The sequence below is a fragment of the Cupressus sempervirens genome, chromosome 2 (genome assembly GCF_028749045.1).
Source record: "Cupressus sempervirens isolate cs-2001-9-10 chromosome 2, ASM2874904v1, whole genome shotgun sequence".
Taxonomy (NCBI): domain Eukaryota; kingdom Viridiplantae; phylum Streptophyta; class Pinopsida; order Cupressales; family Cupressaceae; genus Cupressus; species Cupressus sempervirens.
Window position 1 is genome coordinate 396947246 of NC_143119.1, and position 18661 is coordinate 396965906.

Here is an 18661-nt window from a genome sequence, read left to right on the forward strand (position 1 = left end):
AAAAAGGCATGAATTCAATAATTATTCCATTAATAAGGTTCACATACTCCTGCATTCATTATTTTAATCTTATTTTATTTTTATTTATTTATTTTTGGACCCACGCCAAGTGTTATCTTTTATCTACAAGGATTCTAATGGTGACTAACATTTCTGATGGCAACCAGCTGCTAGGCATTATCTTTGATGGGCTGGGTCATTTCCCTCAAAGAGAGGGATTTTTCCCAGGATATCTTCTTGTATTATCTGTTATTTTGAATTTTATATTTCATTGAAGCAATCTTAAATTTGTGGTTCAAAAACTTAACAAATCTTGGGTGTAAGGGCAATCTTGCATCACCCATAAATACTTCTAGCTTGTCTTGTCAATAAGGGTTATCTCAGTGCAGAGTTGCTATTTTTAGAAGCTTACTATTTTTCTTATGTTGGTCGTTGGAGTTCAGAATGTTCTAATTTCTTCCCTAGAGATTCATTTTAGATATATCATCCTGCCAATAAAGTTTCATTGTAAGATCAAGTCTAGTTTTGAAGATGTTGGAATTTTTTGGTATTGGCAATATGATACAAAATCGTTAAACTCGATTTTGAAGGCTTTAGAGACTCAAAAGGGGATCAAACCTCGACTAAACAGAGCTTGTGTCAATTAGGTGGTGTGGGTCAATTTGTGACATTTCTAAAATAGGGTCATAATAGTCAACCGGAGCAAGTGGCGATGAGTTATAGTCTCTGGAAGTTGTGTTAACTGAGATGGATGAAAATGAATTTCCTTCGAAGGAAAATTGAGTTCCGAAGTTGCTTGGGGCTTACTCTAATGTGATAAAATACAAATAATTATATATATTGTTGATCAGCCTAAATGTTTAGGGTCAAAATTTCTACTACATTCTTGGCCTGTTAAAAAAGATTGTCTATATATATAAGGCCCATAGGATTATCTATGGTAGTTTTGGGGATGTGTATGGTGGCTCTAGCTTGCAAAATATTAGTGAAATTGCTTATGTGGCTTTGCATGTCATTTTGCTGAATATTGTAATTCCATTTTATTGAAAATAATAAGTATATTTCCTGTTCTTGCAATTCATTGTTATTTCTCTATTCTATCATGTGTATTTTTGTTAATAAGGGAAGTACCCTTCATCAACATTATCGATTGTTATGACTTGTGGTAACCCATTTATTGTTTTCAAAAATGTATATCAAACATCCAACAGAAAGAAATTAGAATTATCTTGTATATATCATGCTCACTGACCTTTGTTCTCTTTTTAATATTACCATACTGTACTCTGACATATGGATCACTAGTCCCCCTCCAATCTGCTGCAACCAGATCCTTTGCTTCTATGAGTACAAGCTCAATCCAGCCATTCCCAGTTTCTGTAGAGGAATTCTGCATGAAAACAGAACCAAGAATAGATCAAATTAACTACAAAATCAGAACTAAACCTGACAATTAAATACTGCATTGTATTTCAACCAGAAAGTTACTATATAACTGTGGTTTGCATATGGTATTTGAGATGTAATGTGTATAAGGGTGGTGTCACTCTTACAATTTTGAGGTTGTAGCTTCTCAACTTACTAGAGATGAGAAGAAGATAGTCTGGAGCATCTCTGATTATAGACAAGTTACAGAAAAAAACATATTATGCTGGTGCACATTAATTGTGGAAAATAAGAGAAAAAGGAACTATAGGCTGAAAAAAAAGTAGCTTAGATTATTTGACAATAACTTCTGGGCCCAAAATATTAGGAATTGATGCCAACCTCCTCTATTGACTACAATTTTCTCAATTGCAAAGGCTTTCTCAAGAGCCCGTTGTGGAGATTCTCTAACAAGGATAAGGATTCCAATATTTTGTTATGAAACAGGATTCTCTTAAGTTTTGAAACAAGTGCTCAGCCAACGCAAAATCAAACCACTTGTTTAACCTATCTATCAATGTCTAAAAAATCAAGGGCTCCGAGTAGATCCAGATGTCCAATGGTGGATTTAATCTTGTTTCCTAGGGTTTTAAAGGTGGTATTTTTTGTTTGTTTACTTTTAAAGGATTCTAGCCATTTCCTTGATGATGCCCTGAATATATGCTAAACAGAGTAGTTTGGGACGTTCTACTTCGTCGATGTTGAGGGATGTACCTACTTTAACAAACCTCCTGCTAATTTTCTTTTTTAATTTAGTGGGATACTCATTGTGTCAGCAATCTTTGGGAGATGCTAGTTTCCAGCTTCTATGTGATCTTTGTTGAAGACTCTAAACACGCATGTCTCTAGGGCTTTAAAGACCACTATTTTAGAGCTTAATGGAGGAAGTCAGTGTGAAATTATTTATCTGTGTGTACCTTCTTTGGGTAACCTAAATAGAAAGGAAGCCATCAGAATCCTTAATGATGAAAATATTTAGATTGAAAAGCAATTAATTCTACTTCCACAATGGGCTTTAATGTTTAGGCTAAGCATTACTATATAATCCCATTAATTGTTCCATCAGAAAATTTGCTCCTATGGCTTAGAGGGTAATAGCTTATCTTCCATTTGAAAACTTTGCTAAACCTGAATAATTTGACTCTAGGAAAATGAATTAATTGATTGCCTCTTCAAAGGCAAATTTGGTGAAGAGCAAGACAACAAACAAGAAACAAGATCTTGATCTGAGGTTTGCAAGTCACAAACCTTGTTACTGAAGTTAGAAAGGTCCTGAAGAATTTTCTCTGGCTTATGGAAGAAATTTCTTGGCTAGAAAATCAGCAAGAAAATAGGCTGGTGAAAATGCATATAAAACGCTACAGGGGTATGACTTATTTTGATAATATATAGGGAGATTGTATATTCTTCAATTCTGGGGATCCTTGAGAAGAATCCTCTTCTGAATTCTGTGACCTAGCTTGTAAATATCTAATTGCAGGGGGAAAAAAGGAGCAAACCTGATACCCATCAGTGTCTTGATCTGGCTTCTGCAGCTCAATTTTGAGCCTTACTTCACCTGTAGGAACTTTTTCCAGAGGGACCCAAACATCTTTCCTCACTCCTCCTTCCAGTCCTTCCAAATTTACACGAGCACTTCCCATGCTTTCATCCCCAAGGAATTCTTCATTATAGCACTTTACTTTCAAGCACTCACGATCTGCAATCTCGTTAAACTCAAATTCTTGGTTCCATACAGGGTTGAGCTCTCGAGAAATTGACTTGGTTTTTTGTATGAGCTGTGATAATGTTAAAAGAACAAAAGTTAATGCTAGCCTACTGTGAAGTACAGCTACAAAATGCATCGTATCATATAAAAAGATTTAGATGGTTCGAATTCAAGATAACAAAAAGACCCAAAGGAAAACTATAATTAATATATTATATACAGGACCCACCTTCCCATACTGCAGCTTGATGTAAGGGTCACTCTTTCCAGATCTGTCCTTTCCTGTGAGGTTCCTTCCTTCTACTACTGTTACCTTAAGCTTTCTGCCAGTTGGTGGCTGATGACTTGACCAGCTTCCCAGTGTAGCTTGTTGAGAATTCACTTGACTGCGACTGTGAAGGTCCCTTGAATCAACAGCGAAATTCCATTCTATAAGCACAAGTTTTACAGTAATCTGCAATAGCCAGAGACACCTCAATCTAAGAACTACAAAGCTTCTGTTAACTTTTCATCTTAGTATACAACTATAGATAACACAAATGTTACATGAATAGAGTGAAATTGAGTCAAAACAACTTAGAACTATCACTTGATCACATTACTTTGATGATAGATTATATTGAAATCCCGAACAGAAAGCATCAGTAAATTGTAATCTTGTTATTTGTCACCAGGTGGAATTCACAGCATGAATGTCCAGCTAGCTCGTGTAACAATTCAATTGTATGCATCTAAAAAATGGTATCATTTATTGAAACCATGAAAATATTAACCCACCATTATTCAATGTTTCCTCATGCTCACCACATAGCATGGTCATTACTATACTCAAACATTTTGTGATACCTCTCATGCAAATAACTACAGGACAAATATGATTGACAAAAACTTGCCAGTCTTTAAGCTGTGGCTCTAACATTTGTAGGAAAGAACCATGTCACAGCAGACTACGTTTTAGGGGGGACATCTCTATAGGACAAAAAAAATCTCCACAAAATTGAGGATGGTGATGAGTTGGATGGAGGCTGGAGCAAATTCTGCATAAATGATATTAAAAGAAAAAAAGTAATAAATGTTAATAGTAAAATTAAACTGTTACACATCATCAAAAATTCTGAAGAGCTGCAATTTAAATAAGTTAACCATACGATAAAGTTGCTTATTTGGAACTAGAAGTTTATCAAAAAAAAAGTTAATTTAGTACTATAATTTTCCAGAAGTTTAAGAAATGGTTATAAAATAAGGATAAGAAAATTCATTTGAATTACTTCTTTGTTATTCATTTTGGTGAAACCCTCATTGGGAGTACAAGCTATTTTTCAGTTATTCAGCCTGGGACAAGATCCCTAGCCCAATATTCATTTCATGGACAACACCCACCAAGCCAATCCATGGTGGATTCATGCAAAGTTCATAGATTTGCAAATTGATGCAAATTTCAAAGAGATTTTGTAAGAAAGATTTATTATTTTCTTCCTATTGGAGTTTTCTCCTCAAATTGTTGATTGAAAGATTATTTGGTGATTTCTAGGCAAACCATAAATTTCTAAGACAAGTATTTTTTGTTTACACACCATTATTGTGGGGTTTGCATGTTGAATTTTTTGACCACCATTCTTGGAAATTATGTGCAAGTAAAATGTTGGTTGCCTCCCTCTTAAGGATTTCCAATCAGCCACTCCATGGAACAAGTAGGTTTGGGGTAAGCTTATACCAGTTTGGTGAGTCTCCAACAACAAAATTAATTGACATACAAGATAGAGCAGATTTCTGAAAAAATAAATCATCACAGCACTTCACTTTGGCTGGAAACTTAATTTCAACATTATCTATCACTAATTGCAGCTACAGTCCTTGAGATCAGAGGTTGATTCAGTTTTATTGCAAACTCATTAGCGGATGTAATATCAAACTTAGTAACAGCAATCTTTGTTTATGAATGCTGAATTAAAGTTGTCACTTGTTTGCTTTAACTTTCCCACGTGGTGTTCAATCTAGACTCAGTCTAGCATCCTATATCCATTGCTGCACTTGTATTTGGCATCATTCAGAGGTCAGCTAAAAAGCATTTGCACATTTGCCAAGCTATATTATTCATTTTCTATTGTTTCTAACACTCTTGAATGTTTGCCAACTGATGGACAAAATGCTTTAGCTATACTATGAACATTGGTATGGTTTACCATTTATGATGAATTAATGATCTAGAATTTCAGATACAATTACTCTAATTTCTAAATGTTTAAAATTAGTAGTTCTTCATAACAGCCTGTATGCAAAGTGTTTGATGAAATGTTTGCAAGGTAAAAACAATAATAATGCAAGTTTGGTACGGAGATTCTTAGTCAGGATCTAAAAGTAGTTTCACAGTAGTGCATCCTGCCAGCCTGTGGGGATGCCACTGAAAAGATCATTTTTAGATTGCTTCCAATAAGTAAACAACACTTCTTTGTAATTAGCTTCAGCAGTTCTAGTTAGTAATCAGCATAGTGAAAGGGTTTGCATTCATTGAATGTCAGTTTCAACATTTCTGGATTGGATTTGCCAAAGTGCTTGACCGTATTTGGTGACCATACCAAGATGATATTATAAGGTCATTTGAGAAACCCGTGAATCAACTATTGCAGGTATTTGGGAAATATTACATATTCAACACAAAAAAAATAAAGAATTATACAAAATTAAATCATTTGATAACATGATACTTCATTATTGATCAAGCCAAAGTTAATTATTAAATCCTAAATGTCAACTGATAATTCACAAATATTCAAATAAGTCATATCATAAAAGTCTATGTTCACACTTCATTGAGTGGATAGAGTATGTACTCCAATTCGTTCAGTGGCAGAAGAAATTGCAACCCAGACAGTTTTCACAAAATTAAATATAAAAATGCAAAGTAAATTAAAGAATGTAAGTACTAAATTGTAGAATATAAGTGGTATGAAAAAAACTTAATTGTAAGAGTGTAATAATCCCTGCTTGTTCTGATCAAGGAAATCAAGTTTGGGGTTAGAAGTATTTTACCAAACAGTTGGCAAGTAAACTCGGGTCTTAAGCTTGGATACTGCTGCAAGAAATCTGACTCATTGGAATATAGTAACCAGACCAAAGGAATGTGCAAACAATATGAAAACTCAAGAAATAACACTTCTGAAAGTATATTATTCTCCACTACAGCAGACCTTATACAATATTCTAACAATCTTGAATCATAGAAGAATAACTACTGAATGAATTTCCAAAGTACTACTTATGTTTATATTACCAGCGCAAGATTACAAACACAATGAGTAATAATTGGAACCTGGTCAAATCACATAGAGCTGGAAATCTGTACTGCTGTTCACAGCATGCCTCCAACAATCTCAACTCCGGAATTGCCAACACCCAAACATTCTACGTTCATCCTGTCTACTGAATGCAGACTTAGTGTGATGCCTGGACCTGTGATCTCTCTGTGATGAAGGAGCAGCTGCCGTGTTCAATCCACTATCTGATAACCCTGCTGCCTATTAAACTCCCTGCGGGCTATGGTATATGGCCGCTGACTGTAATGTGCCTTGCTGTAGGTGACCCGACTTCCAGTAAGTCCAGTCTGTAGGTTTCACAGCCCACGTTAACCTCTCCTTCCTCAGCTATGGCTATGGAATGACATGCACACTTGTCTGCCATCCAAGCTCCAACTGCCAAACAATGACCTGAGACTATACTGATTTCAATCACCTTTCTTCCTATCTGCCGTGGAGCTATAACCTCCTGAAATCAATGTATCAGTTCAACTCTTAGTTCTAAAAGTGCAATGTGAGTGCCAGGTTTGTGTCCAGCCTCACGATTTTCCTTAAAGGGTTTCATCCTTAGGAAATATCCAGTCACATTTAAGCAACCTTTAGGATCTTGTAAAATAACATATATTCGTGGTGACAATCCCAATGCAACTGCTTTCTTATATAACCTTGAAGTGAGGGGAGATGCCTACAACTTAGCAATGTGGGATAAAAGACTATTTTGTCTTTTAGTCACTTTTGTCATAAAGTGACTTTAAATAATAAAGTCACTTATAAAACAACTTAATAAAGTAACATGACTTTAACCTTAGCATTTCCCACTTAAATATCTCCTGTACTAAAACCAAAAGACTTCTGTGACTGGTTGGCATCCTATAACAAATGTCATTAGCCTATCCAGATGGAAAGATAGACCAACTAGGCGCCAATAGGTCTAGCACGGAGAAGGTGACATTACAGAGAGGATCTTGATGGCAATAGTTTGGAGGTACCCAAACTTTTGACAAAAGCAACATGACTTTAACCTTAGCATTTCCCACTTAAATATCTCCTGTACTGAAACCAAAAGACTTCTATGACTGGCTGGCATCCTATAACAAATGTCGTTAGCCTATCCAGATGGAAAGATAGACCAACTAGGCGCCAATAGGTCTAGCATGGAGAAGGCGACATTACAAAGAGGATCTTGATGGCAATAGTTTGGAGTTACCCAAACTTTTGACAATGGACGTACCACCATGTAACAACTTCCAAGGGTTATTCATAATAAAAGTTGTTGGAGTATGACTTCTTACTGAGGCAAACCTGCCAAATTCTTACCTAACTCATTAATCCATTTCATTTTGGAAGAGTCTAGTAGATGCCCGCATTTACCCATTAGCGACTTCTTCCTCTCCATATGGTGATAATCTCCTTAGCATAGAGGGTACTTTCTTACTAGAGTACCTCGAAGATAGAGCATAATAAGCAGAGGTGGAATGGGGTGGTCATCTTTTCACAAGCAACCTGTCATCCTCATGTTTTGTATTGCGAATTTTACTTTCTCTACCATTGTATCCAAGCAATCATAAACTTCCCCAAAAAGGGTGCATCTATATCACCAAATTGGAGCATAGTCATTATAGGTTATGTGAATACCAATACACGAACCGCACAAACCCACCAATTGTCATCCAAGACAAATAACTTGAGCTTTTGGGCCCCTTCTACATGTGAAGCCTTCCATACACCCCATTGGTTGAAAATAATCATTTGACTCAATGCCTCTCACACCTTGAAAAAGACGTCTCATAACAATATGCAATTTAGGTCTCATCAAACTAAGTTAATAACAATATCAATAAGTAAATAACACATTTTTAAAAAAAGAAAGCAAATTTTTTGACAAATTGATAAATTAACATGACAAATAAAATTATACAAATAAATTAAGTTTAGTGTGTACCATCAACAACTCCAATCTAGAGAAAGATCTAAATATTGATTATGACATTTGGTGGTTCATCACAGACATCTGGATCTCCACGCCCTCTTTGTATATTTGTTTCACCCACTCTATTTGAATGCCAATTTGTTGCATCACCAAGTTGGGGGAGTGTATGATGCATGGCATCCAAAAAATGTGCTCTATCGGCCCTCAACCAAAGCACCTGCACCCCTACAATTTTTTGCATTGTCCATGATTACCTATACCAAACTCTCACTACCCACCATCTCTATGGACTCAATGAGAATTTATGAAATGAACTATGCATCTTTCACTTCCCCTTCATTATCATTTGCCCTAAATAAACATTGACCCTTCTAGGGACGCTGCAATAACATTAATCAATGGACAACTTTTGGTATCTTTCTATCCATCAGAAACAATAGAAACACCTAAACTAATCCAAGAATCTTTAATTGGTTGAAGGGAGGTCTCTATAGCATTCCTTTGTTGTTGCAACAAGGTTGAAAGCACCTTTTCAAACTCAAGACTTGTGAAACCAGTTGGCACACTATTTGATTGATTGACACCATTTCCTGCGAATACAGTAATCTTGCCAAGTTGAAAGGACTGTTGGGCATAGAGGCAAGATGCAATTTCGTGTTCAGCGATGTCTCTTCCCTCCATTTTAAATGTCTTTTCTTGGGGACCTCTTTTGCAAGTAGTTTTTTTTAACTCATCCTCATCTTCCACTTCCACTATAGGCAAAAATGGATGTTGGAGGTTGCAATTGAATCAGTGGGTGAATGCACTTTTTTCTGACTCCGCCTACGTAAGCACTTTTTTTTTTATCTTAGATCCAAGTTATCAACCTCTAGTTCTTTTACAAATCCTTCTATTTTGCGAGAGACAACCTCTTCTTACTTGGGCCTTAACACATTCCCATCACTTTGCCAACATGCCCTTTAAAATGAAGTTTCACTTGAGAATATGAGTTGTTTTTGGTTTAGTATTACAATGATTACACTCCCAAATATATGCCACACATACTTGAACCTGTGAGATTCTTGCAATATGTCTCCATAAAGGAGATGCTATATCAATTTTGAATTTATTAGTTCCTTGCCCAACCATTGAACTTTCTTCTTGTAATCTGATTTCTTGCTACCATATGAAATTATATAAATTTGAATTAGAAAAAAAACTAAGAAATACAAACATACAAGTGCAAAATAAAGACATGAAAACATTAGAGCAAAGAGCTAAACCAATTTCTTTATTTCTTTAAAAAACTTGGAAAATATCAATCCAAACTTGCAAAAGAATATCAAAATCTAAAAAGAAAATAGTCATTACAAGACTCAAGGATAGGGTCAAATGCTTACCTTAAACACTTATATCTACTTTTTGGAAGCTATCTTGCACCCCCAAGTTGCATGCCATGGAGCATTCTACCAGGCAACTCATGCAATAGGCTAGGTCTCTAAATCTGGAAGCTATCATAACAACAGCAGAAGCATTGGCCGCATTTATCCAGACTAGCTGCCATACAGAGTGGGGACTATTAGAGCAAAGTGAATATTCACAAGAGAACATGGCCGCTACATGGACAATTAGTTCTATCATTTCCAGTGGACAGGAACAATCGCCGCCTCTCATGGAGGCCCTTGCAATGATGGAAGTTTTCTTTTGGGGGACCTTGTTGGAACTTCAGCAGGAAAAAAGCTTGGCTAAGGTATGGGGTCTGGAAAAGGAAAATCTTCAAAATCAGTGGGAAGTAGAAAAAGTTGCCATGGTAGAAGCCTGCAAGATGGAGAAAGCTGAATTAGAAAGCAAGATCGCCATAGCAGAAGCAAAGAAGATGGACGCCTTAAGGGTACTACAAGGTGTTTGGACAAACCAAAAGACAGCTGAATGTGGCCTGCAATGGCTACGGGGAGCTCCGAGTACAGGGATGTCCTCCCATCCCTCTTCTTAAAATCAAAGTTTTTTTTGTTGTTTTCATGTTTAGCAGTCATCTGGAAGACGACTTCTTTTTTGGGGGCCATAGAATAAAGTAACTATTGTGCTTAGTACTTGTTAAAGCTTAGTTGGGCTAGGTAGTTAGGAGGTGAGGGAATGTGTCGGTTGGTTTTCCCAACCAACCGACCCTTCTATAAGTACTTGGAATATTGTCAACGTACTCATGATGTTTTTGGTATTAATAAAGAAACCATTTCCTCGCCTACTGGTATTGTGGTATTAAAGGTACATTCTATGTTTTACTTTATGTGTATCTCAATTGCATTGTTCTGTATCATTTGCATATCTCTGTGAACTTGAGTCATATTTCCACTCTATAAGGTTGAATGAAGAGGATGGAGGTAAGAAAAGATTTAAAGGCAAGTTAGTTGTAAAAAAATTTGCACAGAATAAGGGCATTGAATTTCATGAGATATTCTCTCCAATTGTTAAAATGACTTCTATTCGTATGGTTTTGAGTATTGTGGCTACTGAAGATTTTCATTTGGAGTAGCTTGATGTTAAAACAACATTTCTTCATGGTGATCTGGATGAAGAAATATGCATGGAACAACCACAGAAATTTGAGATCAAAGGTAAGGAGAATTTAGTGTGCAAATTGAAGAAAAAAATTTATGGCTTGAAGAAAACACCTTAGCAATGGTATCTTAAATTTGACAGTTTTATGAATGAGCATGGTTCTATTCAGTGTCATTCTGACCATTATATTTATTTTAAGAGGTTGGATGCTGATAGCTACATTATTTTATGTTTATATGTTGATGGTATGCTTGTAGTTGGGTTTAAAATGAATCACATTAAAAGATTGAAACAACAGTTAGCACATTCATTTGCTATGAAGGATTCGGGGGCAGCAAAACAAATCCTTGGTCTGAAAATTTGCAAGATAGGAAAAATAGGAAATTGACTCTATCTCACGTTGATTATATTAAGAAGGTGTTGCAACGTATCTCTACGGAAAATGTGAAATTTGTCAACACACCTTTGCCTAGTCATTTGAAATTGACTAAGGAGATGTGTCCAAAGACACAAGAAGATGAGGATAAAGTGTCTAAGGTACCTATTGACACAAAAGTCTGCACCCATGCTTGAGGTATGACCCTCAAGAGACCTCATGTAACATGGAAACAACCTCCAAGAGTGGCACTTGTGCTTTCAAGTTGAATCTCTAGAGAGGGTCAGCTCTCTTGCAATCAGGATGCACCTAAAGTAAAACTTGAGGGAAAAGGTTGAAGGATTACATGAATTAAAATGCTGAAAGGAAAAGGGGGTGATGCCCTAGACTGAAACATGGTTACTACCTCTGCCTATAGATACACTCACATCAATGAAACACCAAACTACACAATTCAAACTCAAATCTATCTTCTAAGATATCACATGCAAGTTTGAAACTAATCAAATGCTGAAAGGAAATGAATTTTCACTATGCAACAACTACCAGCAGATTAAACACAACATGCAAACTAAGAAAATAGAAAAGATCATCTAACACAAGGCATAAATTTGCACAAGCCGGCTAAATGGAAGAACAGGTAAAACATGAAATTTCATTAATGGAAGGCAAAGGAATATGGTTGTAGAGCATAATGTTGCTGCAATGAACAAGAGAAGAACCTAGAAAATATTTACAACTGTTCTTTTTAAAGAGTTCAAGCATAACTCAAATGTAACTTTAAGTTCAAACTCCAACCACGGTGAAGTTAGATTACAGAGGAGCAATAAATAAAAATCAGAAAGAAATTTGATCATGAAATGCAACTTGCTTATGGAAGTGACTGGAAAAGCCCAAAATAGTGTACCCACTCGTTGGAAAGATAAATCTGACAAATCATATCCTTACAAGTAATAAAGAGGCATGGAGATACATTGATGTTGTGCAACAAGGCCCAAAAAGTTGCCTAGCATTAAAGAACTAGCCTTGAAGACGTGTGTTGGATGCAAGAGATCAAATCGCGCTGCTGTCTAAAAATGTGGGAAAGGATAACATGCAGTGTTAACCCACCCGTGTACACCTGTATAGTTACCTGCGTGGAAAAGATTCGATATGCCCCAAAAAGTGGACTATCAATGTAGATCTTTCCATTTGAAGTAGACAGCCTAGATGCTGCAAAAATTTCCCAATGAATAAGTAAAACACAACCGTTGATGAAGAAACTTTAAAATCTGATGGTTGGTACATTTCCCAATGAACAGTAGAAGAAACAACAAAACATTTTATTATTTTTGCAAGCTGCCAAAAATGACCTCTATGAAATAGCAAAATGGGTTAGCTCGAAGGTTAACCTTTCGCCACTACCAAGCTACTTAGTAAAAGAACAAGAACACTTCCCCGATAACCCCAAAGCAGATAACCAAGTCACTCGACAAAAGAGCACCAAGATAGTAACTAAGCCACTCGATGAGATGTTAACCGCAAATTTTGACGTGTTAAACCCTTGCAACAAATCCATCCCATTGAAGATCTCTCAAATCGATTATCTATGATGGATTGAATGGGAGAAAAAATAGCCAACAGTATGTTATGCTTCAGTTATAGGAAGTTTAATGTTTGTTATGGTATTTACCAAATATTCCACATGTAATGGGAGTCGTTGGCAAGTATATGAGGCATCCTGGGATTAAGTATTAGAATGCAATTAAATGGATTCTTAGATATCTGAGAGGAACATCCAGTAAATGTTTACATTTTGGGGGCTCTACTACTGATTTACAGGGGATCTTGAAACCAAGCGAAGTACTACAGGTTATGTATTTTTTGTTGGTGGGACAATAGTGAGTTGGGTTTCTCAATTACTTAAAGGTGAATGTTTTATCCACTACAAAGGCAGAGTATGTTGCTGCTACAAAGGTAGCCAAGGAGATGATATGGCTTCAATTCTTCATGGAAGAATTGGGACAGGACATTCCAAAAGGGATAATTATCTTTATACAAATAGTCAGAGTGTCATTCATCTTGCCAAAAATTCAACTTCGCATTCAAAGACACAACACATACAGTTGCGATACCATTTCATTTGGTCAATTTTGGATGATGGATAGTTAAAGTTGGACAAGATACATACACATGATAATCCAGCAGATATGTTTACAAAGGTAGTGACAAAGGAGAAGTTGAACTCCTCTTTAGCTTCGGTTCATCTTCTAGACTGAAGCAAATAAAGGAAGAGCCAAGTCTAGGGTGGTTCAATCCAGTGGGAGTCTCATGCGGTAACGGTATTGCTACAGGATTAGTCTCCAAGTGGGAGGTTGTTGCTAGTGTGGAGCCTGATCAATCACCAAGTGGGAGATTGTTAGCTTATGGTGACTGATCAGGAAAGTACTATACACTTACCATGTATCTCCACCGGGATTCACAGGCCGACATGTTGTAATTATTCTAGCCCTAATTTTAGAAGCAACAAAAAACTTGTATAAAATGGCTTAGGATTGGGGATTTCATAATGTATGATCGAGTAGCTTCTTACGGAAGTATTGAGTTGTAAGGGATTGCAAATTGTAATATGGTTGTAATCATTGGATAATAAGAATATTGGGCTCATTGTTGGAGGACGTAGCCCACGGATTGGGTGAACCACGTTAAATCTTTGTGTCTGGTGTTCTCTTCTGTGTGCTTTATTATTTTCTGATATTGGTTATATTTTGCATGTAATTGTTATTTATGTCTCGTTAATCCTAACATAAAAAATACAATATCCTATATGAAGAAGTACATGGCAGCAGATTGAATGTGGAAGCAACATCTTCAGTGATATAGAAACAACAATACACCTTAATCACCTTGGATTAGGAAAGCACAACAAAGTTAGATGTCTATGCATACACAAATAAAGAGTTTAAAATCAGATAAAGAACACGACTGAAGTTGATGGAAGAAAATTACAGTTGTTGCTAAATAACAGAAGGAAAATTAATTACAATGAATACAGCAACAGAGGAAAGAAACGGTCACAATTGTATATTAAATTAGTGAATAGTGAGACATTAAAAATGGCGGTCCCCGCCAGAGTATAGGAGCTGCACAAGAAAAAAATTATATGCATATGCACAGCTTACTGGACAGCAACATTAAAGTAATGCAAAGAGACAAGCGGCTATCAATCCTAATTGATTGTGGAAACCGATGCTATATGAACAGTTATGCTATCATTTAGAATATAAAATGGAAGAAATAGATAGTTGTTGCTAAATAACAGAAGGAAAATTAATCACAATGTATACAGCAACAGAGGAAAGAAGTAATTCCAATTGTATATTAATTTAGTGAATGTTGAGACATTAAAAAAGGTGGTCCCAGCCAGAATATAGGAGCCGCACAAGAAAATATTATATGCATATGCACAGTGTAATAAACAGCAACATTAAAGTGATGCAAAGAGACAAGCGGCTATCATCCTTCCTGATTGTGGAAACCGACGCTATATGGACAGTATGCTATCATTTAGAATATAAAATTAACAGCATTCTGTGAGTCAATCATATTACAGTGCAGCGATTATTAAAAAAGACAAATATTTCAGAGTTGTCACATGGGTAAAAGTAGCAACAAACATCGGTGGTTAAAAGAAGAGACAACAAGGCAGCAATACCTGTCGAATGAATACCATAAGGAGTAGCCAAAGAATTAAACAAATGGATTAAAAAGGGGCCAGTGATATTGTTAATAAATAATGATAACAAAAATCAATCTCGATGACTATTTGTTTATTAAGTGATAATTTACTTCAAAAAAAGTCGTGTCTTTTAAAGATGTCTCTTTTCATAAGCAGCACACATATATAAATAATGGTCAAGACTGAAAGAAGACAGCAGCTAATAAAGAAAAGAAATATGGCGATAGAGAGATAAGAAGAAATAAATGTAGCACAGACTATTTGTACTCATTTTTCGAAATTAATGCAAGAGCCCTGTTTTTCTTATTCATCTTGAAAATCGAAGTTCAAAGTATTTTATTCAGATTTATCTCCTGAGACTATTGATTTTAAAATTAATTACTACTAACGGTGAAGAAGTTGATTTCAATAGAAGTTTTTGATTATCAGAATTTCCATATGAAATGTTGTCTCGGTGAATTTTGTCTAATTAGTTTTCCCAAAAAATTTAAATTCAATTAGACTAGGGGTTGTGTTGCCAATTGAAGCTTCAGTAAATGAAGCAGTGGATGGTATAGCACTATCTCTTAGGGTTGTATATAAGTACCTGGAGAAAGTTTGACTGTATTTACCCAAGGTTGGATAAGGGATTGGTCTGCAATTCATTTTGTTAAAGTGGGTTGATGTCTGAAGCCTTGAAGTTCAATATTTTACCATATCCATAACTCATAAACACTATTCTTTCATTTAAATAATATTCATTTTACAATTAAGTATACCAAACCATTCATATAACTTTTATTTTAATCAAGTTTAAGGATCAGGGTTTAAAATCACTATAGAAAAGCTTTGATCCAAGTGATCATGGTTTAAGGTGAAGGTTACCTACCTAGGTTTAGCAAAGCCTGAAGTGCGGGGGGATTGAATCAAGAAGTTATTCCCATTCGTTGGCCAAAACTGATTGAGTAATCCTATTAGAGAATTGGCATAACTCTTGGATTTCCAATCTGTGGTTTTGGGAACAAACAAGGGGGATGCATGAATCCCATAGGGTAGCTATATCTGATAAATTAAATACATGGTGTCATAACAAAAATGGCAATACATGGCAACTATAGGAGTAAAATTTATCTTTATTTACACATGAAAATATTATAAAAGAAGACCAAAGATGATGAGCCAAGGATTGGATTTGATCCAACTAGATAATACCACTTTCCTTGACAATACACAATTAGTTAAAGAATTTGATGGCTACCAACAAGAACACAACCATCAACCAACCAACACATATAACTATTTGATGTTGACAAACATTTAATACAAACAATTAAAATAGTCAGAGAAACAAATATTATGAAACAAAAGACATTGTATGCTAACTACATCATCCCCTCTAAAAGAAAAAGTCATCTTCCAAATGAAAAATAATCTAGTAATATTTGGGAAGACTAATGACAACATTTGTAGACAAAAACTTGTTCATGAACTTTCAGGTGTATCATACAAACTCGGATGTGTAGTGTACTTGGAAAATCAAATAAAGGCAGTAGGGATCAGGGTGCAATGCCCCAACAAGGTCAAGAGTCAATGTCCCTTGTGGGAGTTTGGAAGATAGCAACCCCACAAAGGTCAAAGGAAAAAGTCATCTTCCAAATGAAAAATAATCTAGTAATATTTGGGAAGACTAATGACAACATTTGTAGACAAAAACTTGTTCATGAACTTTCAGGTGTATCATACAAACTCGGATGTGTAGTGTACTTGGAAAATCAAATAAAGGCAGTAGGGATCAGGGTGCAATGCCCCCAACAAGGTCAAGAGTCAGTGTCCCTTGTGGGAGTTTGGAGGATAGCAACCCCACAAAGGTCAAAGGGCAACATCCTTAATGCACTCCTTGCCACAATACAAGGCATAGTCAAGAGAGGGAACCCACATCACCAAGCCCAACTTAAGACCTTCAAAACCACATAGATTGTCATGGTGCACATCATTTTCAAGATTTCTTAAGAGGCAAAAAGCATTACTAGCAAAGCTTGAAGTTGAAGATTTTGTCGTGTTTCAACAATGTATGCATAAATTTTAATGTTTCATTAAGAATTATTTTTGTGCTACTATGAATAAAGATGATGCAAAGCGTTGAGGGAATTTATCTTTTACCAAACAATAAAATGAATGTGGATGGAAGTGATATGTCATCATACCAATAATAGCTTTATCATTAAATGATTCCAAAGGAAACTTATCATACCATATGACAGATTGAGCATTGTGTCCGTGAGCAAGAGGATTGATGTACAAGGTAGACATGTTGTCACCTAATGTTGTAGAGAGGTTGTCATACAATGCAATGAGGGAAGGGTTATACGATGCTTAGGGAGAGTCATACTTTTAGTGAATGAATATGCTTTTGCACAAACTAAATATATGACTTCCTTGTTGAATGTTGGAGGCTGGTTATATAGTATGAGAAGCTCATATGACAAGAGCACACTACCATACACAATATAATGAAAGGTGTATGATGAATCCCTTTAAAGGTTGTACAATTAACGAGTACAAAAGTTTTATTATGAGTGGCAAATTAGGGGGTTGTAGCACTAAAAAATCCACTCTCCATCAAGGTCGTAATTTGAAAAAGTTACACATTGACTATGGTCCTGCAATGCAAGGGAAAGAAACTTGTGTAATACAGGGAGGGCTCTATGCAAAAACTCATACAAAAAAGAGTTGTTGGCTTTGCCATGCTTTGTGAAATTTTTTTGGATATCATATACTTTTTGAAAGAAATAGCAACTTTGAAAAAAGCCAAGGCCTTGTTATTAAAAATAAATGTTCTACTTTTGTAACTGTAAAATAATATTTTATCACTGACCACCTCAAATATTTTAGGTCCTCAAAATATGTGGTTGACCTTATAGTTTATTATAAAAAAAATTCATCAACTTCATAACATTCCCTTTACATATCATTATATTTTTTAACTCTATCACTTAAATAAGAAAAATATTTTTGCTACTCTTTTGACAATTTTTTCCTTTTAATTTACTATTCCTTGGATTTAATATTTTAACATCTCCTATTTGACTCCATGGCTCTCATTTTAAATTTCTTGATTTGTTTTTACTTCATTATTTTTTGCTTTTTCTCACCATTTTCCATCTCTCCTAATTTTCTCTTCATTTTCTATAAACTTTCAATGGAATTAAATTCCCTTGACAAATATTTGAATGCTCCAAATTATATAATATGCTTTGTATACTCCGCATTAAATATTCTGCGCTTTTTGTACTGTTAGATATATCATCTACAAATTTACATGATCTCATCAATTTCTCTTCATCAAGTTATAGCTTCAAGAAAAGTACATGTTGACAATGCCTCATAGTCCTCCATTTGCTAGTGAAATAGGCCACAAAAAGAATGTTTCATCCTCTGAGCATGACTATGACTCTAAAATGTCCTCATTGTTCAGTTCTATCTAACCTAAACTATCCATCCATTCTTCTATAGAATCTGATTCCTCATTGACAACTTGATTTGTTAAATCAAATACATACTTCCAACCCTTATTTTCAATGGGGATTATATTCTTTTTCTGATTGCAATCGACATTGGCTATTACCAAATACATACTTCCAACCCTTATTCCTCATTGAGGAATTGATTTGTTAAATCAAATACATACGTCCAACCC

The 18661-nt window shown here is 35.5% G+C and overlaps 1 protein-coding gene across 2 annotated transcripts in view; it reads right to left on the reverse strand.

Moving 5' to 3' along the window:
- The window catches only part of ATSYTF (C2 domain-containing protein), a 165957-nt gene that overhangs the window by 33211 nt on the left and 114085 nt on the right, over positions 1–18661 (reverse strand). For both annotated transcript variants that reach the window (XM_089813889.1, XM_089813890.1), the window contains 3 exons: positions 3363–3587; positions 2925–3203; positions 1253–1390 (listed from right to left, as the gene is read on the reverse strand). In XM_089813889.1, the coding sequence (XP_089670015.1) occupies positions 1253–1390; positions 2925–3203; positions 3363–3587 (642 nt within the window). The remainder of the gene's footprint in view (positions 1–1252; positions 1391–2924; positions 3204–3362; positions 3588–18661) is intronic.